This window comes from Scatophagus argus, chromosome 23, assembly GCF_020382885.2.
Source record: "Scatophagus argus isolate fScaArg1 chromosome 23, fScaArg1.pri, whole genome shotgun sequence".
In the NCBI taxonomy this organism is placed as follows: domain Eukaryota; kingdom Metazoa; phylum Chordata; class Actinopteri; family Scatophagidae; genus Scatophagus; species Scatophagus argus.
In genome coordinates, this window is record NC_058515.1 from 11005648 (window position 1) to 11031979 (window position 26332).

The 26332-nt window shown below is 41.9% G+C and overlaps 3 protein-coding genes across 3 annotated transcripts in view; 2 read left to right on the plus strand and 1 right to left on the minus strand.

Moving 5' to 3' along the window:
* The first annotated feature begins 5521 nt into the window (after window positions 1-5521).
* sat2a.1 (spermidine/spermine N1-acetyltransferase family member 2a, tandem duplicate 1) lies at window positions 5522-11581 on the plus strand. Its single transcript, XM_046381470.1, has 6 exons — window positions 5522-5749; window positions 6037-6088; window positions 7059-7142; window positions 9042-9143; window positions 9268-9308; window positions 10662-11581. The coding sequence occupies exons 1-6, from the start codon at window positions 5687-5689 to the stop codon at window positions 10827-10829; spliced, it is 510 nt and encodes a 169-aa protein (XP_046237426.1). The 5' UTR covers window positions 5522-5686; the 3' UTR covers window positions 10830-11581.
* Window positions 11582-13872: 2291 nt separating this feature from the next.
* tnfsf12 (TNF superfamily member 12) lies at window positions 13873-22265 on the plus strand. Its single transcript, XM_046381417.1, has 6 exons — window positions 13873-14683; window positions 16042-16123; window positions 17860-17916; window positions 18054-18077; window positions 18187-18314; window positions 19414-22265. The coding sequence occupies exons 1-6, from the start codon at window positions 14510-14512 to the stop codon at window positions 19687-19689; spliced, it is 741 nt and encodes a 246-aa protein (XP_046237373.1). The 5' UTR covers window positions 13873-14509; the 3' UTR covers window positions 19690-22265.
* Window positions 22266-24048: 1783 nt separating this feature from the next.
* chd3 (chromodomain helicase DNA binding protein 3) overlaps window positions 24049-26332 on the minus strand; it is a 37166-nt gene continuing 34882 nt past the window's right edge. Inside the window, exon 40 of the mRNA XM_046380413.1 lies at window positions 24049-26230. Coding sequence (XP_046236369.1) covers window positions 26127-26230 — 104 coding nt within the window. The 3' untranslated portion in view covers window positions 24049-26126. The remainder of the gene's footprint in view (window positions 26231-26332) is intronic.

Here is a 26332-nt window from a genome sequence, read left to right on the forward strand (position 1 = left end):
GTGAGATAGAGATACGAGGTCACTAAATAACCCTAGGGTAATTTATCCCAGTTACGGTTACAGTACAAATGGGACATTTGCCAGTGTCTTCCAGAAAGTCAACCTGGAGCCTGGACAGTGACATGGAAGTGTGCCAGAATATCAAACTTCTCTCTTTTCCTTCCTGGAGAGCAACTCATTTATTTATCTTTACCGAAAATTCACCTGAAGTGTTTTTGTTTAATCTTTTACTGCACGCCCCACTTGGCCAGAGTGCTATGATAAATAAGTGGTCAAGTGACCTGACCTTCGCAGGAATCACATGACTCAGACCTTCTGAGGGAAGTCATGAAAGGCACGCCGGCCAATAAAAAAACAGAAACCATCAAACAACATCTGCCTGCCTGACTGCTTCTACACACAACCGGCTGCAGATGTCCTAATAAGGTGTGTTAATGGACCACGGGGAAAGCAGAGAGAATGACACTGCGTCTGCTTTTTTCTTTATCTTTACATGAGGACTGCATCAGCCTGCTGATGAGCTAATTTCCTTTTTTTTTTTTTTTTGTTTGTCAGGCTGAGATATCTGGCTGGGTTTAAGCATAACACGAGGTGGCCAGACAGGGGGGGAGGGTTGTCTGGGTGAATTCCTTAAATCATAAGGCTTATCGAGTTCTCATGTCTTAAAATGTCTCATTATTACAGCCATTTGCAGCAGGAAACTTTATGCCAAAGACAGACTGGCCACTTATGTAACGTCCTAGAATAAATGAAAAATGGGGCTTTAATGTGTTCTCCTGTGGCTGCTGTATTCCCAGAGTGAGCTATTCATGATAAGAATAGAAGTGCTGAGCCACTTGAATAGCTCTTATCACAGCTCTTTTCTCTGCTTTCTGTTCATGCACAGACACCCACCAATTTGGTGAAGTAGTTAATTATGTAGGGTACCTATTTTGTAAGCAAAACCGTGTCCAAAAATGGAGTTTATGGAAGTTGTAGGAGGGAGGAAGGTGTCAGCAGCGATTCCTCTATTGTTTTGACTCTATAAGTCCCTTCCACTGCTTTCATTTTTAGCCACTTTTAGCTCCTTTTAGAAACAGATAAATGCGGTGTTGACTGCTTTTGTTGTGGAAATACTCTCGAGCCCAGGGACCAATCAGAAGCTAGACTAAACAGGAAGAGGAGGTGGCTTCCTGTCCGGGCCTGAAGGAGGTGAGATTATCCAGTATGTGACTCTATTTAAGCCATACTGGAACAATCAAAGAGACATCCAAAGAAAAAGTCAGACAAAATCCAAAGTAGCCAGACAAAAATGATGTATTTGTACCATAAAAAAAGTATAAAGTACTTGGATATGAAGGTTCAAAGGAGCAGCTTGTTTCTTTCAGTGTCACCAGGCAGGTTTGTTTTTCTAGATTTGTGGGCGTCTAAGATTAGAAAATTATGGCAGACCATCACAGCATGTAAAATGACATTTAAAGGTCCAGGCTGACATGTTTACCTTTCTGTTTTAACGCCAGGACAATAAACTTAACAGCATATTGGGTTGTTTGAGCGACGCTCAATCTGAATGGCATCTTTTTTTAAGCAGTCAGAGGTGTGAATAATGTCAGCGTTATGTAACAAGTGGTCTGTTCATTAGTGCTTGGCTTCACTTTCTTTCTGCCTCATAGGCGTAATACTGTGTCAATTTTATGTCCTGAAATGACAGCTGACAGTGTTGTGGCTGTCCTGAGAAAACTTTTTAAAAAGGCTGCTTCGTGGCAGCAATTTTTTCACATAATGCAAGAAAATGTAGTCAACTTTTAAAGGAACACTTAAAGTTTATGTGAAAAATTCAAAATAACCAAATTCTGAAAAATAAAACAGACAATCTGTTACAGTGTATTTACTGTTTAAGGTTCTTACAGTCCGACTGAAGTGCTTCTGTCATTGTGTGTCATTGTTATGCAGCACATTATATACTGTTTAATAGGCAAAGACTGATCAAAATATAAATACCTTCAACCTATTCCCATTCTTGCCAAAAGTTTGTTGAGAAAATTGATTTCATCTCACGTCTGTGCGGTAAATTTAACATTAGAAGGCAGTTAGCTTAGCTTAGCATAAAAGACCAAAACCAGGGGGAAACAGCTAGCCTGCTTCTGTCCAATAAGGTTGCAAAGTGGCTGTGAAGCTCAAGCTTAATCCGTGTGAAGGCTGAAAGAAATGACTGCTCCTGACCGAGAAATTGTCATGCCATAAATAAAAGGGTCAAATGGGTGTCAAACTATTCATGCAAGATAAAGGGTTCAGAATGGGTATGATGAACAATGTTTGATTTTGAGATAGGCCTTTTCATATGTATCACACTTTGATACATCATCAGTGTTGGAACTTGGGATCATCAGGCATTTCCTGTCTTTCAACATCTTGCTCAGAGGGTTCGTGAACTGTATCCCAGCAGAGCGCAGAATAATACAACCATGTTGTGGTAAAAAGATTAGACTTCTTGTACATCGGATAACATTCTGTAAGTACGCAGATGATCAAATCAATAAGCAGAATTTCTCAGGATTTTTTCGACATTTGTCAGATGGCCACAGTCCAGTGAGAGGCCTGACTCTCTTACTCACAGTCCACTGACTAATGTTGCCTACAATGTCTGTGCTTCTAGCTGCCTTTCAGTCCTCGTGTGCGTCTGTAAAATCTGTCAGGGGTGTCTTGCGCACGTCATCAGCAGTGCCAGAGAGGCTGCTGATGAAAGCGGTGGCAACGTTCTGGTCTTTCTGCTTGCGTCGTATGAAAGGAGACATTAGTCAGTCTTAAAGAACCACACCGATTTGCTGGAGCTATTAATAGCCACACAGGCAGCGTTTTTTTTTCTACAGGAGAAAGCTGGCTAAAATCCCCCTTTTCCCTGGTCATTTCCTCCCCACCCTGCAGTCTGCAGAATGCCGTGTACTGTGACAACTCTCTCATAAAAGTATTTTTAGCCTCGAGCAGCCACATGGTCTAATTATTCTGTGACATGTGTAAAGAGCTGGCACAGAAATAACCAAAGGCAGTGAGGTACCAGTAGTTTTAAGCATGTTATTTTAATTAATAACAATGAGAGATGTGGGAAATGGCTGTGACCGTCTCTGAAATACTTGACTGCTGAATCTCTCATAAATTATTAGTTAAAGTCAGCTTTTTCTTGGGTCGTCTGGTTTCGCTGAGAATCATTCTTTAACCAAGGGTTCGCACAAACATTAACGCACACTTGTGCTCCTTGCCTTTGTTGAGAGATACAACCATGAAAATACACACAAGGAGCTATGAATGGAAAATGCAAATCCTGAAGGTTTTTGTTTCTGTGTAAACACAAAGGTTTGGCTTGAACACAGACGTCACTGCCTTTGCTTCACAATATGGGACTCAAAAAAGCTGTTTGGGGTGAAAAGAGGGATGTTTTTATTTGTAGGGTGTTGCCTTGGCCTCGCGGTATAAGATGCTTTCCATGTAATCACAACATCTCCAGTTCAATACCAGCTTATCATCTCGCTTCAACTACCCAAAAAATAATAAAAAAAAAAACTGACAAAATGTTCAAGTGTCCTCATTTGATGTGTTAACAATCAACTTCCTGGTGTAACCGCCCCCTGTGCTGAATCTATTCTGCTCATCAGTGTTACAGTGAAACAAACAAACACAGACTAATAATGATTTTACATGAAATGATGCTCAGAGGGGCTTGCTTGGGTTTCTTAAGGCTGTGGGTGAGGTGTAAGTCTGCTGTGTGTCCGCTGGAGCTCCTCATTTAGCAGCTCGTATCAAAAATGAGGTATTTCAATTACATCACTTCTCTTTTTTTTTTAAAGAGAATGTTGTTTTTCAAAGTGGGAAATTCATTTGACAGGCTTCCACGAGGAAAGACCTGTCACAAGGCATTCTCAGTTCCTCAAAATCAAACTCTTCTTAAGTTGAGGACTCATTGTTATGCCTGTGGGAAACACTGCAAATGAGATCAAATCATGAGCTCATTCTTATTTCTGGCACCAAAGTTCACAGTTTGATGACATGTCCACACTGTACGTCATCACGTGCAGCTTTGACTAAGTATAAACCTTTCGGTGCTGACACCTTCTGTGAAATTCAGGGGATTTCTGGAAGAAAAGCTGAAGGATGGAGTAAGGATGAAACAGACCTCCACCCACGCACACCAGTGCAGTACGTATCAGCTTCATTATAAATAGAAATAATCTTCACGGTGAACAATGTTAAAGTGAGGCATTTTGCCCAAATATCAGTCTAAAACAGCCCATTTTGTGTGCAGCTTGAAATCATGCAACATAATTCAGCTCAGTTTACATCTGTGGCCTTTCCACTCAAAAGGGGCAGTAATGAGAACAATGCATTTCACCCTGAGGCTTTGGGTGTGCACTGCACTGCACTGCACTGCATTGGGTCTAAAAACAAAAGGCTCAGATCCTGCTAGGGACCCCTAGAGGCCAAAATGTTTGTTACACTACCAGAAAAGTTAAATATTACTATGTGACTGGCTGACAGCGCCATCCTCAGGCCAAAAGAGCACCAGTTAGTCTGTAGGAACATCAGTTCAAAACCCCCTAAACAGAACTGTTCCTTTAAGGCCTTGTGTGAGCTGTTAACTAGTTCAGCCAAATTTCAGATCTGTTTCATTCAAATCAATTAAATGTTGGTTTTAAGTTTTTAATAAAAAAAAGTTACAAAAAAACCCAAAAAGACAGTGTGCTGGTCTTTTGTGAAAATATGTGTTTTAAGAAGAGATTTAAAAGATGGTGTTGGTGCACAAGACTCTGGAGGCCAACAAAGAGCCCATGTTTACCATATAGCAATTAGTTTGTGTTTTTTTGATTGACTGCAAAATGTATTTGTGGCATCTCAGAGTCCTGAAGCAAACCTTGCATTCGGTGCTTCGGTGGGGTTTCTGACTGTCCTGCTGGGAACCAAATAATGTGAGGAGAAGGTTCACTTTCAGGCTCATAAGAGACAGATGATGAACTGATGAACACAGCTAAAATCGAGTTGTGTCTGAGAGGGCTTTTAAAGAGCAGCGAGTCAACTCAACACGCAAGCAGTAGTTTATCCAAAATCCTGTTTCATGACTGTGTGACTCAGGGAGTCTCTCCAAGTCAGAGTTAACTCATTTGTCCTGCACGCGACCCCTCGGCCAAAGAAGCAGGCAGAGTGGCTGCCAGGCGAGCGCGACTTGAGAATGGGGTTGTTGGGCAAAAATGACAAACTGAAAAATTCATAAAAAGTACTATCATGGTGGCTGTTTTGCTCGTGTCTGAATGTGTCACAGGAGCTTGTGCAGCTTGTTGAATGTACCTCTCACACCCAGCTGGAGCTACAGACTGAATCCAGAATCAAAAGCGTCGCTCACAAGTCACTTCACTGTAGTGGCAGGTGAACTTAAGATCACTGGGCTTCTCATCACTGATTTGACTAAACAAACGTGACAAAAATTTCGTTAGGAATGTAAAGGTCACATGAAGACTTTGTCCACAGGGGACGCTGATTCCCCGGTCACCTCCTTTGTGGTGGGGGGCGCTCTCGCCTCACTTCCCAGCCTGTTATTTTTGTGTTGAGGTTGAGTTGAGCGATACAGCTGCAGTTCTCTCAGTTATTTTCTGTCTCACGTTACATCCACTCGGATCCGGACCCGCCACACTGTGAGCAGCGCATCAACACACCCAGCACCATGGAGTACACAATCCGCGCAGCCAACGTGGAGGACTGCAAGGACATCGCGCGGATGATCAGGGTGAGACGGACGTGTTGGCGCGTGCAGCTGTGCGAGACATGGCGCATCCTGTGACTCACGGGTTTACGTCGACAGTCCGTGCAGGCTCCACCACGTTGCTTTTATTAGATTATCGACAAATTATTGGATTAGCTGTCGTTTTGGCAGCCCCCAGGGTGTCACTTCCGGCTGTTTGTTTCAGTGCAAATAGACTGACTGACATCAGGCCGACACTCAGGGACGCTGTGACGGTGAAACTGTGCCTGTTAATACGCCGTTAATACGCATTCAATGTTTTGTGTTCACAGGAACTGGCTGAACATGAGAAAGTTGCAGACCATGTGAAAGTCACACAGAGAGGTACTGATCTGAGTGCAGTTCTGAGCCTTGACCTCATGCTCAGATGCATTTGACCTTCAGTAAACCCCGCCGGTGTAGTGGTACAGTATGTCAGCACCAGTGGCAACAAACAGCAGCCTAACAGCCTCAGGTCGCTTTATCGCTTTGTTTATTGTCATTTAACCATTGAGACTGAAAAAATACTTTTCAGGCAGCAACACAAAATTAAAAAAAGACGTGAATATATTAGACAAACAGACAGTATTACAATGTAGAACATCAGGGGCTTTGGCTCACATAACTTGATCTTCCTCAGCAGGTGGACTGTGGAAAGAAAGTACATTTACTCAAGTACTGTGTGTACACTTGTGAGGTACCTACCCTGAGTATTTCAGTTTTATGCTACTTTGTACCTCTACTCAGAGGTGCAGATTTTTACTTTCGAGATCAAGATTTTACAAATCTGACAGATGATCAGTTTCTAAAATATGATAGTGATATTTAATTATATTTAATTTTTAATATCCCAAATCATATGAGGGCATTTGTAATAGTATTCCCATAATATGTTATACTGAATAGAACCTTTCTGCCCAACAAGTACTTTTACTTAATTTAAGACCATTTTGTTGTTGATACTCTTGTACTTCTACTCGAGTGTAGGACATTGATTTGTATACGCAGCAGTATTACTACTTCTACATCTGAGTACTTACTCAACCACTGAACGCTGCCCTGCTGTCATGAAGTTTTATACACTAAAACACTGTCCAAACTCCAGAACAGCTGGACTTTGTGGCAAGATTTTTTTGGCTGCAAGTCTCCGAGTCCAACTATGAACGCTCAATAAAAACTTCTTTGCCAACAGGAAGAATTTCATGTCAGTCAAGCTTGTGATACAATAATAGTCGTATTGAGGTTGTTTTAACCATGAAAAGATGATGAGATGTGTGACCAGCGTGTCACATGTAAGTTTTTATTTTATGTGCAGACTTGGAGCAGGACGGCTTCTCCAAAAACCCGTTCTTCCACGGGATCATCGCTGAGGTCCCAGAACAGCACAAAACCAAAGGAGGTAAGAAAGAACCATCGGTAACCTCATGTAAAACTGTGAAAGTAGCACTCAGTCATGTGTATGTGTGAGCGATGGGGTCGGACACACCTTTACTTTACTAACTGACATCGTTCTCAACAATTAATATTCAACATTTAAAACACGAGCAGACTTAAATGTTTTGAAGCCAGTCGTGTTCGCCGCCCAAATATCCATCTAGATGAGGAATCATGCACTTCTTTTAGGCCTGTTCCAGTTCTGACGGTTAAACGCACTACACTGAATTTAAAGTTAACTTGCTGATGTCATTTGAGTCCAACATTCGCTGTGCTTTAGCCCTGTTTGGTGCAGGGCTAAAGGTTAGTGCACAGCAGGCTGATCTGAGCTTTACAGCACAAGACAGCCAACCACAGCAGTAAAGTTAGCCCGACCAATGAGCTGAAAAGACTCTAAAACACTGAAAACCGAGGGACTGATAATTTCCCTATGAGTTTATAACAATGAGCGGCCTGTTTCATGCTACGTGCAGTCATTTGATTAGTTATTACAAAATATTAGAACAGCTTGAAGCTAAATTGCTTTGTCTGATACTCTTGAAGTGCTAAGTGTGTTTTAAGAGTTTTGTTGAACTAGAGTGGCTTCTCTCTCTCTCTCTCTCTCTCTCTCTCTCTCTCTCTCTCTCTCTCTCTCTCGATCTCTCTCAGGAAATAGACAAAAGTATCCAGACACACCTCTTTATGAGGCTGTTTTTCAGGGGTTTGGGCTCAAATCTTAATGTTTCAGCACACCAAGACATTTTGGACAATGCTATGCTTCCAACTTTGTGCCAACAGTTTGTTGAAGGCCCTTTTCTATTCCAGCATGACTGTGCCCCAGTGCACAAAGCAAAACTTTGAGACATGGTTGGATGAATTTGGTGTGGAAAAACTTGACTGGTTGGATGAACTGGAACAGAGACTGTGAGCCAGACCTTTTGGTCCAGTGTCAGTGTCAGTGTCATCAAATGCTCTACTGCATGAATGGGCAAAAATTAGTCGTAAAAGCACAGGTGTAACGGGCAACATTGACACAGGATTAACAAGAGGCTCATGACCATGAAAATTGTATTTTTTTTTAAAACAAACAAAATAATTAGAAAGTACTTTTAGTTTGTTGTGTGTCCAAAAAATTTGCAGGTAAAATTTTTTTGAGGTACTAAGAGACGTGTGCTGAAGCCCAACTGAGGATGGCACAAAACTCAAAATCAGGCAGTATTTTAAATCCTTGACTCTAAATTCATCACTACTGGCTATATTTATCAGCTCTGTTACCCGATATGCAGGCATCCTGCTGATGTGTCTCCTAACACAGCACTTACATAACAAGGCTGACACACTGCTTTTCCTCAGCATACAGTAATGGGAGCGTGAAGGCACGCTCTGCTGCCCGGCTGGGCCTTTTCCTCCATGACACAGCCCTTTTTCCAGGCACTCACCACAGTCCACTCTACACTGAGATCTGACTCCATACTGACGAGTAGCTTCCTGTGCCTGCACGTTCAAAGTCATGGATGATTGACTCTGGCGATTAAACATGCTCATCAGTCAAACGATAGCGATATTTGCCTGACAGGATACAGATTCGTTTGGATTTCTACAGGATGAAAAGATGTTAGCACAAACAACATGAATGTACTGAATTCCTTATACTGTAATAAAACTCAACATATGTTCCAAATGGGTTAACTGACAACATGTGAAATCGTTGAGAGAATTGCATGCAGTTAGGAGCACGTTTGAGATGGTGATCAGTTCTCTTGGCTGAGGCAGCAGCACAGTCGTCAACGTAGTAGGAAATGACCAACAGAATGAATTAAACAGTTTTATGGTGCTTTTACAAATTGATTTCTGTGCATTGATTTCACGTTGTGTTTGCTTTCAGGCCATACCAAGATAGGCTACGCACTTTACTTCTATTCCTACAGCTCGTGGATAGGCAGAGCTGTTTACATGGAGGACTTGTATGTGATGCCTGAGTTCAGAGGTACAGTACGCTGTTTCAAAGATGGACATGTCACTGTTATTATAATGTGTGAAAATTTGTTGTAACATCAGAAAAGCATGTCTGTATGTGCAGGAAATCTTGAGTAATGTGTGGTCTCTTTCAGGGAAGGGCATCGGTAAAGCACTTATGAGCAAGGTAGCCCAGGTAAGTAAAATTAATAAACAAATAATCCAATCTAATCAGATGGATCAGTGTCATTTTAAAAACCTCAACAGAAGCTTTGAATATTGAATATTACCGCCCTGGATTCATCTTTTAGTTCCTCTGCAAATCAGTGAATTTTTCAGGATTGCTTTCAAACTGGGATTACCTTTTATTTTATTCATCTGTCCTGGTTACAATGTTTACATGTACCTCGAGTTTCCCTGTTTTCTACAAAGAAGTGCCCTCAACAAATATTAAGTTATTCTTAATCCGTCGGAAAGAAGTTAGCACTGAGGATTCACGTTGTCCACAATTCTTTTTGAGATGTGGCTTCCAAGTGTTTCGTGCCTGGATAGAAAACTCATGGCGCCCTTCCAGCGGTGGCTGGTGGAAAATTTTCCCGGTAGAGCTGAGCCTCATCCAGTCAGTTTTAGCAAACACCCCATTATGATTTTAGGCAAATAACTGAATAACACATTTCTACTTTTCCAGTTAAATATTTAACAATTATTTTACTCTGACATGAAAGGAAGCATTAAAAAAACAAAAAAACACGATCCAACACATCAGGCAAATTTAGTATAATATAAACCAGTAGGGAACCAGTAGAGGAGTAAAGATCAGAATATGTGAAAATGATGTGGAGTTATGGACAATAGATGGTAAACTTCTGCTTCAAAATTCAATACTCAACAGCACAACCTGGCGGCAGAAGCCCTACAGCACACTCATAGTAATCATGGGTGTGCTGGTTCAAAAACACTGGTTCATTTGTGTCTCAGGAGGTTGTTAATCCTCTTCAGAGTAGAGACGCACCTCTCGGATTCGGGACGGCTGACTGTCGCCTTGTTGTGAATATGCTCTGAAGACTGCTTGCCAGGAAAAGCTGTGAAGTTAGCTCGCTGAGTGCTACCTGTGGCAATCAGAAAACGATTTACCCCCTAACCACGAGGAGATTAAAATATCATCATCATTAGTTATAGCCATATATAGCCGTATCTACACAGAAAACCTTGGGGTTGTTAAACCAAGTTACTGTGATGTAGAGATAACCGTCTTGGTACACCAGATTCAGAAAGATAGCAGTAATTTTCCACAACGTAAAGCCTGGTTGCGGCCACAGAAGGTTTTAGCCTCGTGCCTCTAGGTTTTGGTTATGAAGTGATATTCCTGAATCCTTTATGCACTCACACATTGTGGCGATTTCATTGTTTTCATTTGAATACAAAATGATTCACACATTCAGATATGCTGATACACGACTCCAGTTGTTTCGACTCTCTTTTTGTTTCCATATCATGTCAGCGCAGCAGTACTCAGATCTGTCTTCTTCCTCCATTTTGCTGTCCCCAGCTGGGCCTGGCTGCTGGCTGCAGTCAGCTCAACTTCACAGTCCTGGACTGGAACAAATCATCTCTAGACTTTTATCTCAGCCAGGGCTGCTTCGATATCACAGCTAACATGGGCTACCACTGTATGCGCTGCAAGGGGGAGGAGCTGGAGCGCCTGGCCCAGCCCTGACCCAACGCTGGACTCAAGACCTGTGCAACAATGAGGTCAATGCAGGGATGCAGTTTCAAATATTGGAATGGGCCCTATGCAGTACATTTAAATAGCGCATAAGTGAGGGACTGAAATCTGTGTTTTCTCTTTGTCCCTTGTGATGTGTCATGACCCAGAGCACCTTTGATTTTGGTGTTAAAAGGACCAGATAGTCTAACCTTTTTTTGCTTACAGTGTTAAAACAAATGGTACATATGTGGGCATAAGAAAGGTGTAACAGGAGTGTGTTGTGTATGTGGTGGTGGAGTGAAGGAGACAAAAAGAGAAGGTGGCATCCAGTTTAACAATTCATTATCCAGAAAAGACACCCTTTCCTCTGCAGAAAAATCCAGAAAAGCTTTACACACTTGCAAAGATGTATGTATCATCGCACGACTGTTGCAAAAGAGTGAGTTTTGGGTATCTTATCCCTTTAAATAAACTATGACAACAGTAACCAAAGAGTCAGTCACCTCTCCCCTCGTCTTCCAGATGGGAAGTACTTGTAAAAGCTGCTGTGAAGCACAACATTGGTATTTGCACTGTTTCCTTCCTTTTAAGCTATGTATGCACTGAGTTGTGATGGAACAGCGAAGTAAAGGAATCATTTGAACGCAACCTAAACCCACTTTCATGTAGCCAAACAACTTGGGGCTGGTTTCTAAAAGTGGATGAAGCTGACATAAACGATCCATCTGGTGGGATTGAAAAAATAAAAGTCTTGGACTGGGCTCAGTTTGTGTCTTTGAACCTGTCCTTCTTAAACGAAAGGGGCACTTCTGTTTCATATCCAGTCCACTTTTTTTTCCTTTTTTTTTTTTAAAGGAGAACTTGTATCACTTCCAGCAATTTAATGAAAACAGTCTGAGTGGTGGGTTATATTTAGTTTGTTTTCTCTTAGTCTAAACAAGTAAGAACCACTGACCCTCCTTTGTAGCTTTTGCAATTTGCTTTTTTTTTCATACTTTGCTTGCAAAATAATTGAGTAAAGAATGTGCATTTTGTTTTCATCATTGGGTTGTGAAATATTCATGCAGGTCTCCTTCAATGTGCAAAATCTACTGACTTCATCATCTCGGAAAAGTACCATTAATGTCCAGTCACTGTGTTATTAGAGCACATGAGCCCCAAAAAATCAATATAGAGTCCAAAGTGACACGATGAGTTATTTATATTCTCGCTTGTCTGCAACTTCCCATCAGAATGCCAGACCCAGAACTATAAATTGTTCATCTTGTTGCCCAGTTCCCAGCATGGATATCTCAAACCAAAAGTTCACATCAAAGTTCACCCCATGCTTTCTGACAAATTGTTGCAATAAATCAGATGTCGAAGAGCAACTTTGCATATAAAAGACAAGAAAAGATAGTTAAATGTCTGAAATGTTTATAGCATGCAGGATGTAATTACTACACGGTCAAAGTAAGTGGACGAGACAGCCATGTTGATGTATTGGGCTCATTTCCACAGTGTGGTTTAGTTGTCAAGAGGGCCCAGTATATTATTCACTTGGTGATACACGTCAATACGGTGTGTTCAGCAAAATGCTACGTGCAGTCATGGATGATTTCTGCCAGCGGAGGCATAAATTTTAATGTGTTCACGTGTCTGATTTCTATCTCTGAAATGGCGGAAAATAAAGATGCTCACGGAAAACCTTGTGAATCCAAAAAAGTAAACTTTTCGGGAACACCATGCATTTTATTAGACTTCATCCACTCATCTTTTTAAAGGGCTTTTTAAGATCAAATAAATTCCTTCAAACCCCAAAAGAGCATGAAATTTCTCAGTTGGAACATCAGAATCACCAAAAATGGATTCATAGGGTTTTCCTATAAACAGTGAAATGTTTGATGCCATAACTTCACCTTCATGGTGAAGTGTCATTTGCTGTACCAGAAATCCTGATCCTGTCACTTTTAGAACTTGCATGAGAGTCAAATGTTGGTTTCATAAAAGTATTTTAGGCTTCCTGTTGTCACACAAACCTTTTACTGTTTTACTGTTTACTCTAAACTTGTCAGACGACTAGTTAAATAAAGTGTTGTGTGAATAGGATTCTTCGGTCAGTGAGTGAATTTGTCCACGTTAATTGGTTTAATGCACAGTGTCTGCCACTAGCGGTCTCTTCATCAAAACAAAAGCAGTGAGGTGAGTAAGAAACAAGGGATCATGGGAGTTATCATGAAAATATGGAACCATAAGCCATGTGGGAATTTCAGGATTAATCACATCTTTGAACGACTTAAAGGTACCCTGTGGAGTTTTTTCACCCACAACTGTGCCATGGAGCAATTGTCTCAAAATGTGGATCCTCATTTTACCACTTTCTCATGCGCACACATGAGGACACCTGCAAGAAAACACAGAAATAAACCAAGCGATAAGCTCCAGCACTGAAAAGTGAGGTCAACACAGATGTTCCTCAAATGGCTGCTTGAGGCTGGCTCCAAAGCCAAGCTGATCCCCGTAGACAACCATATTAAAATGCCTGATTTTACAGCAGAAGTAAACAGACTTAGAAAAAGGCAAAAAATATGCACCAGGACCCGGGAAGCATTTGTTACACCCCTGCTTCATTTTAAAAGAAAAGCAGTGGGATCTCAGAGCAATGCCACCCAGTTTGGGGTCAGGAACCCACACGAGGAGTCACAGGTTGAATCCAGGCGGTCTCGAGGGTTGGAAATAATCTCTCTAAAAAGCATTCAGATAAAACAGCGTGACAAGAGGAAATTGTTCACAGCTCATTGACAGCCAACCTGTCAGAAAGGATCACACATGACTGTTCCAGGATGAATAATGACCACACCACAGTACGTTTGTGGGATTTTGTTTAGATGTTAGATGAAGAAACTGGCCAAAGGGATCAAAATCGACCCTTTGCTCACCCGTTGACGGTACAGTCAGCACATGATCCCCGGCAGGGCAGTCTGCTGTATCGTTACCTATGCACTACAGCCACCGTGTGGTTACAAATGGAACTGTTACACGCGTGAATGGCACATATTTTCAAGACATGCAAGCTGATGAAAGTGATTTGAGAAGCAGAGCAAGCTACGGTGCGCCTCGTACGGTTTTTTTTCCTGGGCTCACCTCGTCGGGTTTTACGGCGGATGCACGCTGGTATCGCAACATCAGAGCTCGTTGAGGACGCACGGAAAGTTCACCTCCAAGTCTCTCAGTTTGTGCGTGTGCGTGTGTGTGTGTGTATGTGTGAATTCGCGCTCATGTGTGCTCAGTCTGCCTGTCTAATAGAGTGACCCCCCAGCTCGCTGTTTAAAGGGAAGACAAGAGAGCTGAGTCAACGAATCACAAGGAGAAGGATGCAACAGTTGATGTGCGCAAGTTGCACAGTTTTCTTATATTTGGAGACGGCCCGCACACAATGAGGATGGTGGCTTTGAACTGTGCTGAGGAAGGATCGGATGTTTTGTTGCTTTAAACCTCCTCATCTGTCAGATAAACTGAAAATTAAACAGAGAGATCCGCGCGTCTAAGAAAAGCAGTGGTTGTAGACTGTCGACACGCGCGTCTTTCTTACCAAAATGGACATTTGGACAGAAATGCATTTGAAAGGACTTCATGCCCTGCTGGAATGGAGTTGAAGCGGGGATTTCGGATGATCTGCGGCGGTCAGTAGCAGTGCAGTCTGCACCAATATGCATCGGATTCTGCAGAGGAGGCGAGTGCGCAAGCTGCGGGTCGTCTGGGCTTCTCTGGCCCTGGTGGCTCTGTCTCTGGCCGCATGCAGCGCGCTCTTTACGGCGTGGACTTGGCGACAGACGCGGGACCTGTCGCAATCCTTCAAGATCCTGCAGGACCGCCTGGAGCAGGTTTGTAGCGTACTTAAAAAAATCAATCAAGCCTGCCTCATTGAATAGCATGCACATTTATACCAACAATAATATTTACTCGCCTGCAACTATCGCAGACCTTCAAGTGTTTCTTATGTAACTTCTTTTGTGGCTGCGGTTACTGGGAATCGTCGCGGGGGGTATATGGAAAAATGCAACACCCCCCCCCGAACCCCCCCAACCCTGCACGTACTCATTTCTATTGCACCATTTCTCTGCTTGGCACTTTTATTGCTTACCAATAAGCGCAGTCAACTCGTGCAGAGTTTGCGGAGTTATTTTTGTATCCAACCCACCCCCCCCCCTTCTCTGCTCCCCCCGCCATGTTTAATTACTCTGGTGCCAGTTGTGCTCCAGTTTTATCTCAATTTACTGGAAAGCCTCAGCTATTTGGCATGTGAGCACTTCATACCCAACTGACTGCAGAGAGGCTCGAGGCGTGAAACAGCCTTATTGTTATTGCACATGCTACTTCTCATCGTTTCAGCAGGAGTTCATTTTTTGCAGAGAACAGTGATAAATCCTCTGCAGTCTCGTGCTAAAATGCAGGTTAGAAACTTTTGCACTTGCATCAAATGTTAGACTCCAGCCTGAAGTTGCATCACAAGGCAAATTATTTCTCCAAAAGCAGCCAAAGGGAGCTGATGGAAATTCTTCTGGTTTCAAGTTCACAGTATTTACAAAACCAGGTTGCGCTGGATTTGAGATCAGGGGGACAGGTTGGCTGTGTATCATGCTGACAGGCCTGCATGCGCGCGCACACACACACACACACACACAAACACACAATCACCCCAAAATTGGACACGTGGAGTGTTGATGCTGGAGCCTTTCCCAAGGGGCCCCGTTCTGTCCATTTGACCGTTGGCCAACTCCTGATGAGAGCCAGTGAGTAGAACGTCTGGAGAGCAGAGAGCAACTTGCTGCCTCCATTTCCACAGTAGCAGTAAATTTAAACATACTTTCCCCGAGCCTCTTCTCCTCTTACTTCATATAGGCCTCCTTTGGTCATTCAGTGGGCCCCCAGCCAAGGGTTTAAAACTTTGCTGGCTTGACAAAATTCATTTCTTTCTCAGTAAGGGAGTAAAGACATGTGAGGAATGCAAAGCACTAAAAACATGCATTAGGTGTCGCAACCAGTCTCTGAGGAAGTGGTGGACCTATTCTGAAGCTAGCATGGCAGCAGTGGTAGAATACTGGAAGAGATGAGCCTGTTTATGTGGATGTCTAGAGCTGGAAGAGGCTGTGGCTGTGGCTGCATGGGATCAGTGCCAGAAAAAAGCCATCAAAGGCTTATTAATATTTACTAATGGTGTGTCTTTTTTCTCTCTCAACAGGTCAATACACAGAGGAAGGCCATCGTTCAGCTCATTCTGGAGAAGAGAGAGCTACTGGTGGGGCAGCGAGTGAAGAGAGATGGTACTGAAAATCAGACTTCCTTCACAGCTGCATTTTCCTTGACTTCAGCACCACCAACATATAGATGTTTTGTGCTTTTTAGCCTCCTCCCCCTCCCCAAATCACCACAGACACAATACTCACTCACTGCACTCTGGTGTTTTTTTGGGAAGAACATTTAACACAAACGCTGGCCAGTCTTGGCCCACATGCCACTTTGGTCAGGTCTAGCGGGCCGCAGGCACTACCCGCTGCTAAAAGTTGACACAGGAAAAAGTAGGCAGCTGGATGACTGTTTCAGAAATTACAGGTCTGACCAAAACAGCCTCGAAGCCCAGAAAACCAGCTGGCGCGAGAGCGAGGCCTTGTTGCACGCTTTTGGGCAAAGAAATTGATTTTTTTTTTCTTTTCCCCCTCTGAGCACACGACTGACACAGCTATGATTTGTTGTGAAAGCGGTGACATTTGATGACCTATCATTGCAGTATTTATAGCCTCTGCTTGCGTCACCGTCACGGGATTTGCTTGATTGTTCACATTTTGTCCGAGAGTGAACCCGTAGACACTTTCATGGTGGATTTCTGTGGACGGGTGAATATCCAAATTTGACAAAAGGATTCCTTTAGACAGCTGTGTACCTTTCCAAAACATCTATATTGATATTCTGCAAATGTTAGCTTTCTTTTCTGTAGTAACTGATATCTGACTTCGTCTTCCAAAACACATTAAACCGTGTTCAGAAATACATGACTATCAATGGAAATAAAAGGCCCAAACAGTTTTTTTCCAGTTTGCGGAAAGTTGACCACGGCGGTGCAACGTTTCAGCGGGACACTGCTGTTATGTTCTCTGCCGATGACTGACAGTTTAAGTCAGGAAACTCTGGCCAGCCTGAGGGCTTTACGCTCGCCCATAGAAAATCCTAAATCTACAGGGTCACCCACCTGTGAGTTATTTTAGCAGGGACTTAATATTCCTGCATGATGGTGGGGGCCCGGTGTTTGGCCGCTCTGTCTCAAAACATAAAGTACATATTTCACAGTTCCTACAGTATTAGAGTTGTATCTGTGTTTGAAATGCCTCCCCGTAGGCCAGATTGCAAAGCTAAAATAAGCCGTTAGAGAGTAACAAGAGCAGGCTTTCTGGAGCTCTGGCCTTTTAGTGTTGTGTTTTATTTATTGTATTTATCCATGCAGGCCCTGTAGCTGTTGCTTCACTCTGTTCTTAATCGGCTCTTTTGGGTCACAGAGCAGCCAAAGACCTTTTTGACTCTCTTTTCCGGCACTTCATTTCTCTTATTTAGTGGTCTTAGCTGTGTCTCCCAGGCTACATTTAATGCTTTCTCACTCACTTCCCTCCTGTCCATCTTGTCTTTTCCTGTAACTCCCCCCCCCACACACACACACTTCTCTCCATCCTCTTTCACTCCATCTCTCTCCTCTTCTTTCCCTGTATTCTGTATTTTCTAGATGACTGCGACCAGCTGGCACTAAGATTAGGCCCCACAGGAAAAAAAGAGGCACACACTTCTGACTGAAAATAACAGTTTGAGGAAATATATTGAAGCACATGAAAGGAAATCCTTTGTCCATCTGCTAACTGCGTTAAAACGAGCCAGGTCGAATCTAAACGGCTGCAAATTAACACACTATGTTATTAGACAGATACAGATGGGAATGATTGTTTTATCAAGAAACCACAGGCGTATTTCCTCTGCCATTCAAACTCATATTCTCTCTCTCCTTGCCTTTCCGAAGAGAGGACGGTGAGAGGGAGGAATGGAAACGGAAAGAAAGCGGCGTCTCATTTTGAGAGTAAGTGGCTTGGCAGATCCCTTATAGCCGTCTCGTGTAGCATCTGCTGAAGTGGTTTCAATCATACACCCCTATACGATTGCACTCATAAAATCTTAATTGACTTTCCCTTTTCTTTCTCTTTTACTTTCCACCAGTAACCAGACTCTCCTTTCAGCAAGGTAAGAGTCATAAAAATATGACGGATAGAGGATAATCTGTGAAACTTTTGTCTGTGAGACGATTAATCTTGGATATTTGCATGTTTCCGTGTGTGTGTGTGTGTGTCAGTGGGAGAGGGTGGTGTGATAAAGGGCTGGGAAGAGAGGACATTGAATATGAGTAAGGCAGTGAGGTACAACAAGGAACAAGGCACCTTCACTGTGGAGAAAGCGGGCGTCTACTTCCTGTTCTGCCAGGTGAGTTTGCACTGGGTTTTGGAGACTGCAAACTGTCTCAAACATCTCATTTGTCATCTTAACCTTCCCCACATGACAGCTTCAGGTCTGATCTCCACTTAAAAGCTGAACTAATCAATATTTAAAGGAATATGTGTATATTATCACAATAATATTATTATTATCACCACTTCTCTCCCTCAGCTCTACAGAGCAAACATTTTTAACCAAAAAAAGCTCAGTAAAATTTTATGTATGCTTCCTGGCCTGCACCAAACCGGCTAATAGTTAGCAATTAGTAGACGAACGCAGTGGAGCTAAAGAGCCATCCGCACTGTATTTCCCAGAGGAGTTGGTGGAGACCAAAACAGAGCTAAAAGTAGAAAGAATATTGGACTCTCTGCTTCAATGCTATATATTTATGCTGCAAATTAATGGCATTATACTGTGTGTATAAAAGTTGGATTCTGCAAATGAGTTGATGTTTTGTCCATTTTGAAATTGACATTTTGTTTACCAAGACTGCATTTCATATAGGAAGTCCTTGCTGATGTTAAAAACAAACGCTGTTTCAAAATGTGACCATTGTTATCACGTGTAAAAATATTTTTATATTCCTCAATTGAAGGAAGCAGAGTTTTGTCATCAGTATCGAAACTCACTGACATTAAACAATTCAAACAAGTTTCTTTCTTTTCTGTGCTTTGACTTTGCTTTTACGTTTGGCCTCCTTACTTCCTGAAGTGGTGAAGAAACCTTCATATTTACAGCTTTCTCACCTAGTGCAGCTTTATAAACCACAACCTTTATTTTGAACAAACATCAGTCATACTTGTACTGGTATGTATCATGTTTTTGGACTGATGACTATCAGGTTTTGGCTAATCTCATGTAGCCAGACATTGGTCTTGTCAAACTGACAAGAGGTCTGGACAAAATCTAGACAAAAAAAAAAGAGAGAGAGAGAGAGAGAGAGAGAAAGAATTACTATACGAAGACTTTGGAAATCCTGAGCAGGTCTGGTTAGTTTTCAAATGGATAGCTGAGAGGAAACAGGATCTCCTGGTGTCTCTGCTAACCCACCTTGATTAGATTTAAACCGTCCTCTCTGTCTCCTCAGGTGTTGTTCAACGAGCAGCAGTCTCAGTATGTGAAGCTGGATGTGGTGACCAGCGGCCTGAGTCCTCAGAAGCTGCAGTGCATGGAGGGTTACGGGACCACCCCCTCCGCCGGGCCCCACCCTTTCCACTTCCTGAAGCCTTGCCAAGTGTCCGGCCTGCTGCGACTGGACAAAGGCACAGAGCTGCAGGCCATCACGGGCTCGTCCTTCAAACTCCACACTGTGGGCAATCGTTCAGCCTCGCCACACATCTTCAGCATCTTTAAAGTCAACTGAAGCTTGGAAATTTTTGACTTAATCTCATCTGAGAACAACAATTACTTTGTGTGGATGAGATACTTTTTTTTCTCTACGTGGTAAAACATTTGTAAGCATCGTGGGCATCACATTGTGTGCCGTGGCCTCTTCCCAAAGACGTTAATTTGAAAGACAAACCTGACATTTGTGGAAGTTGTTGTGGAATTTTTTCCTCTGGACAGCGGTAACGTTTTGGAACGTGAAACACAGACTTTTGGATTAAAACCAAGACCCAAAGTGGACAAAATTCCTCGATGAATGTGTGCCGAGACAACAGATGTGATGGAAGCTGTTCTGTAGATAAAGGGCTTCATATAAAAAGAAAAAAAATACTCGGATGTTCATCTTAGCCTTCATATCATGTAATAAATTGTGCTTACACTCTCTTTATTAGACTGAAAGTAAAGCTGTGCATGCACCTTTCACTTTTATATCACCGGTGCCTCAAAGAAGCTACGAGCACGTCTGCAAGCGTCAGATCTCGACACTATAAACAGCCTACATGAGTTGTCAGTGATATTTTATACAATGCAGTGTATGTGTGTGTTTGTGAAATCTAATGAACCAATTCTTTTTGATACTGATTTTATGATCATTACAATGCAACATGTGTCTGAGTGTGAAATTCCTGCCTTTAAATACTTTGTATATACTTCACATTTTTATGTATATATATTTGCATATCAAGTCATGAGCTGGCAAAGAAGAAGGGGGAACATTTTAAATAACATTGATGTGAATTTGATTGCGAGGCATTGTTATAGTGTAGTAACAGCTTTATTTTTGGAGAGTCGCTGCAAGTTATAAATAAGTAAAGCGTGTAGCTTCAAGTAAAGCGTGTAGCTTCAACTTTCCTGCCTTCGTTATCTGTTTGATGACACAGTAGCCATCACTTCCGAGCTGTCTTGTAAACCATCAGCATTGAGAGTCAATATTGAAATAGCACTGGGAGAGGCCCTCATATGTCCAGAGCTATAGTATCCTTGATTTTCTGATTCTGACGACAATCATAATGAAAAGTCTTTATATTATATATAAGAATAGTCTTAATATAAGCCTCACACAAAACATTCACTTGCCAGGAGAGCCTACGGTGGTGCTTTGAGCGAAGTGCTATCGTCAGCATGCTGACATGCTCACAAGAGACAATGTTAACATGCTGATCTGATCGGCAGGTACAATATTTGCCATGTTCACCATCTTATGTTAGCGTGTTAGCGTGCTAACAGTTTGCTATTTGGCACTAAACACAGAGTTAAACTGCGGCTGATGGGAATGTTGTTAGTTTTTGGAGTCAGTGGAGAAATTAAAATTTTGACGGGAGATGATGGTGCTAGAAAAGGTCATTATGGTTCATCCTCTGGGGAACAGAGGATGAGGAATGTTCATACCAAAGTTTCATGTCAGTTCATCAAACTGTTGTTGGACCAAAATGGCGAATTGAGCCACAGTGTTCGTCTCACTAAAATAATTCGTATTTTGTATGTTGTTTGTTGCCCTTCCTCGATTTGAATCAGTTTCTCAAAATCAGAAATAAAAAGTCTGTCTCAAGTGAAGCACAACTCCGAAATAATCCGCCCCTTGCACCCACGAGTCTGAGAAATCACTCTGCTGTTTATTGTCAGTGGAGCAGATCTGGGTTAAATACACAACTCGATAACCTTGCAGACCATAACTAGAAAGTTTTGTTTTCTGATTTAAGAAAGACTGCCACACTAAGCTCATGACTGTTGCTCTCATGTGTTTCTCAGTCACATTGTAAGACTGTCGCTTCTTTATTTTTTAGCTCTTTTTTAGAAATGAAACTCCTTGCGTTCTCTCATACGCTGCTGCTGCTGTTGCTTTCTGTAATATTCCCTGCTACAATACAAACAGCGTGTATTTCTAGCAGTGGGTTCAGCACTCCCACTCTTGTTTATAAGTAGTTTTTGTGGACGGACCACATTGGTTTCTCCTCAGCACTTTACTGCAGCAAATGTAGTTTTTAATTGGAGCCAAACGTTCATGTTTTCGAATGGAAAAAATGTCAGAATTTGAAAAGTGTAGACATTAGATCCTGTTTGATTTCCTCATCGTTTTCCTCTTCCCTTCTGTGGCTCAGTCATCCCCACCACCACCGCCACTGCCACCACCCCCGTGCACCTCATATTTCCCTGTCAGCACCGATTAGACCGCACGCGCACACACACACACACACACACTCTAAATCCCTAGCGTCCTTTGCATATACACATGAGCAGCCATCTAAATTTTCACTTCCTGAATCTGAACCTGAACCACATAGCTGAAGGTCTTTGTGTGTGTGTGTCTGTGTATGTGTGTGTGTGTGGAGGGACAAGGGGCATGTTTTTCATCACACACACACACACACACACACAGAATTTTACACACTTCCCTGCCCCAATTCCTATTTTTTGAAATGTCAAAGTTTATTACCACCTCGGAAAATCTCGTGAAGTCTTCTGAAGAAGTTCTTTGTAAAACGATGATGTATGCAATGCGATTATTTCTCAACTCACTCAGCATAATGTTGAATAAAGTTTTTGTTGTGGTTGTTTTTGTTCCTGTCCAAGTTATTCCTTCAGATAAGTTGAATGGAAAAAGCTCGAAAACAACTTATGTGTTTCCAAAAATAAAGACGAGCAGAAAGTGTCAAAAAGTAAGTCAATAAAATGTAATAAAATTTCTCTCTTGGTTCACTGTCACGGCTCTCATTAGCATCGTTTCCAGCCATGGCAGGCAGCTGTTTTCAGAAAGAAAAAAAAGCTGTGCTAAACCAATTGTACACTACCTTCTCAGCACCAAATGGCAAAATAGTGAACACACTGGAGCATTTAGCAGCTAAAGAGTCAGATACGCCCCTCAGGAGTTGGCGGAGACCAAAATATCATGAAGAGGTGAGTTAAAATTGGACAGACACAAAGACTCAAGACTAAGCTTGAATTTCTTTTTTGTCAGGGGACAATGATTGTTGGAATCATCCGTAGAAATAATATGTTATAATTTTTTTATGGCTTAATAATAATAATAATATTCAAGCTATTAAACACTGTCATAATAACAACCCTAATACTGATACTCATACTCATACTGAAAACTCTGACTGTAAATTTAAACAAATTAATCAAGTTATTAATTTTTCCCCTCTCAAATTGTTGCATTTGAAGGAATTTTAGATTCTCTAAAGAAATGAAAGCAACCAGTGTTTAGCCAAGAAGAAGAAAAAAAACATGCATACAAAAGTTGTTCAAAGGAACACAGTTTTATTCATCCAGTAACCCTGCAGATTTACGTTGGGGATTTAAGAACCACCACTGTAATTAATCTTGACAAACAGGAAATGTCTTGTACTAATAATAATTTTATTAATCAAATTATTATTGGGATAAATGTGACTTTGGCCTTGACTCTATTCCAAAAATATGACGTTAGTGTTAATTGTACTTGTTACATTCCTTTCCTTTATTTTGACATCTCAATAAGCTTGGCAGTGACCTGAAGTAAGAAACTAACTGCTTGCCTGTCTCCACAACAAAACTTAAGTTTATGCCAGAAACATGAATGTAAGATGGATGTACAGTGCAGAGAAGCAGCCAGCCCAGACAGCCAGTATGTTATCTATAATGAGCCTGTCAGTGTGCATTTAATGGGAGTCCAGCAGGAATCATAAAGCTGAGATAACAGTAAACAGTGAACTGTATGGCATCAATCTGTTCTGAATAACAGAACAGGATGACTCCTCACCTTTAGTCATCATGAATCACTAACCATCTGCTCTTCAAGGTTGCTGTTTGTGTGTGGGAGACAGAGGAAAGTCTGATGAAGGCCTGTGAAGAGGAGAGACTGAATCACTCCATCGCTCTCGCAGCCTCCCACATCGACATCCACCGCGCTTTGACGAAGCATCCACAGTCGTCAGAGCAGACTGACGCCATGTGTTCAGTCAAGGGGTTCCTTTTAATTTCTTTATCGACAAAAGCTAAGAAGCCATGCATCTCATTCTACAGGCTTTTAAATCATTTCGATTTGAAGCTGAAAACCTGATCAACTTTTCATATTAAGTTGTAATATACGCAGTGTAGCCTTTGACACCATTCACACCTCTTAAGTTTTGTCTTTACATTAGTGAAGTGTCCAATAAAAAAATATCACCAAAGTTATTAAATTTATCCTCCAGGAAACTTCAGTGCAATCCAATCCAAATGTTGCTGAGACATTTCACTCAAAACCCTCATGGTGGCGCTACAGAGAAAGTCAGGGGATCAACAAAGTCAACAGGATTCATCAGCTGGGAACCATGAATGTCCGTGCACCGTCTCAAAAAAAATCCACACGTGCTTTTTGTTCTTTTCATTTCATTCAGTTTTATTACAAACAAAAATAATAAAGAAAGAAAAAAAAGGGAGATGCGTCATCACTGGCACTCATCATTTGATTGGCACCACTACATACACAGTGACACAAGATATCCAGAAATTAACCCCCACCCCCCAAAAAAAGAAAAAAAAAGTCTGGAGAGAGGACAAAGCAAAAGTGGAAAAAAGAAGAACTAAGTGCTTGTTTTTTGACACATTTTAGTTTTTCTTCAGGGGTTGCAAAATCTTCGTATGAAAGCAATTCATAAAATGGACGATTTTTCCTGGGAAGATTGGTGCAAAATGTCTGGGATAATTACGGGATAATTAAATCCTACAGCAGCTATCATTTTTATTTTTAACTTAAATCAGAATCGGACTAAGATTTACAGGTTGACATCAGGTCCTTTATTAACTTTGATGACTTTACATTTGTTCAGCGATGTTTATTAAGGCATTTTTTTGTTTTTTCAGTGCGGTATATAAAATGGATTTCCAGCCTCTGATTTTCCAGATAATAATAATAATAATAAGTATTTTTACTGGGGTTAGATAGTATACATTTTCTTTTTGCTCAGAGAAGCATTTAGGGTTACATATGGCCTTTTTCTATATATGCATATGTCATTTGCAAGCCCCAAATCTAAAACATAAGCAAAAATTAAAAAAAAAGAAAGTTTTCTTGTAATATATCTACCTCTGAAGTTAGCTTAACTTCTTCGTTTGTGTTCTCTTGTAATTATAGGACAAACATGGCAAAGAGGTGCATTGTGTGTCGCACATACTGTATGGTTTGTTTTGTTTTTTAATCATAGTTACAAAAAAATGTCTCTTTTGGTAGAAGCTCTTTCTCAAATAGCAACAGCGAGAACGACAGCAATATCGACGACAACAATACTCATAATCGCCAGAGTAGAAACACAAGAGAACACGAATGAGCTGTTTAAATATGCAAAGTATATCACAGGATTTTGTGGAAAGAAATAGAAACTTGGAAAAAAAAATAGAATTGATTGAGAGAGAGGAAGGGAGGAGAGGGGGCATCGGGAGGAGTGTTCAGGGTGATGGATAGGTTTTAATAACACTGACTTGCTTATGAAAGGTTATAAACATTCATAGGAGGTTTCTGAAAAACAGCGTCGTTGCGAGGCCTTTTCTGGAATAAACCCCCCAAAATACCTCAAAACTCTGTACATAACTAGAGCCAAGGGAGCGGGATGGTGGCAAATACTTAATGTGGTCGAACAAGTCCTGAATACAATTATCATATCATACCTTTGCTGCCTGTGTTTGTCTGAACGTGTACCTTTGACAAAAAGTAAAACAAAAAAGGCCAAACAAAAACAAAAGCTGGAGCTGTGCTTGGAGCTGCTCGGACTGAGAAATCAAGAGGTTTAACCTCTCTGGGGGAGTTAGAAACAGTATTAAAACGACCTTAGGCACAGCTTGACACCATTTTTTTTTATCTCTTCCACGAGACAGCATTATTGTGATTAGAGCATGCTTCAGGGGTTGGAGTGCGGCGGCAGAAATGATTTTCACATGCAGCTTCCTGTTGAGTTTAAAGACCAGGCGAGGAGGAGGAAGGTTACATGATCTGTTGGGAGACCTAAAGGTTTCAAGGATTGAGGTGCGTTGAGCGTTGTGTGTGGGAGTGTGTGTGTGTGTGTGTGTGTGTGTGTTTGCGTGTGTGAATGAGGTTAGAAGCATCCCAAGAGGAGGAGGAGGCCTGTATGAAGATGCCACTTATGAGGAGTATAATGGTTTGAGGCAGACAAGAAAAGGTCACAAGAAGTTAGACAATACGGACTGTGTGTACTGCAAAGGTGTGTGTTTGTGTGTGTGTGTGTGTGTGTGTGTGTGTGTGCGCGCGCGTGGACAGTAAGGGCACATGTGCGTGTGCTATACTGTGCTGTATGTTCGTGCAGTTGTAGTTTTTTGGGGAGTACCAGTCAGCAGAGTAAAGTTTTAGAAAACGTCTTGGAGAGCAATTGAAGGTATCTTTGCAGCAGATGGGTTTCTCTGTGTGTGCGTGCATGTGTGTGTGTGTGTGTGTGTAGTCTAGTCGTCGATACAGATGACCTCTCCGCTGCGCTGCTCCCGCCGGTTGGCTAGCAGCTCTGCTTCCCGCTCCTTCTTCACAGACATGGGAGGCCCGTTCAGCACTGCGGGGAGGCGAGAGCGAAACAGAGATCAGAAACTTGTCTTTGTTCTGAAAACACAAAAGCCTTGATGAGACGCTCATTCGGACGCCAGCGTGCAATTAC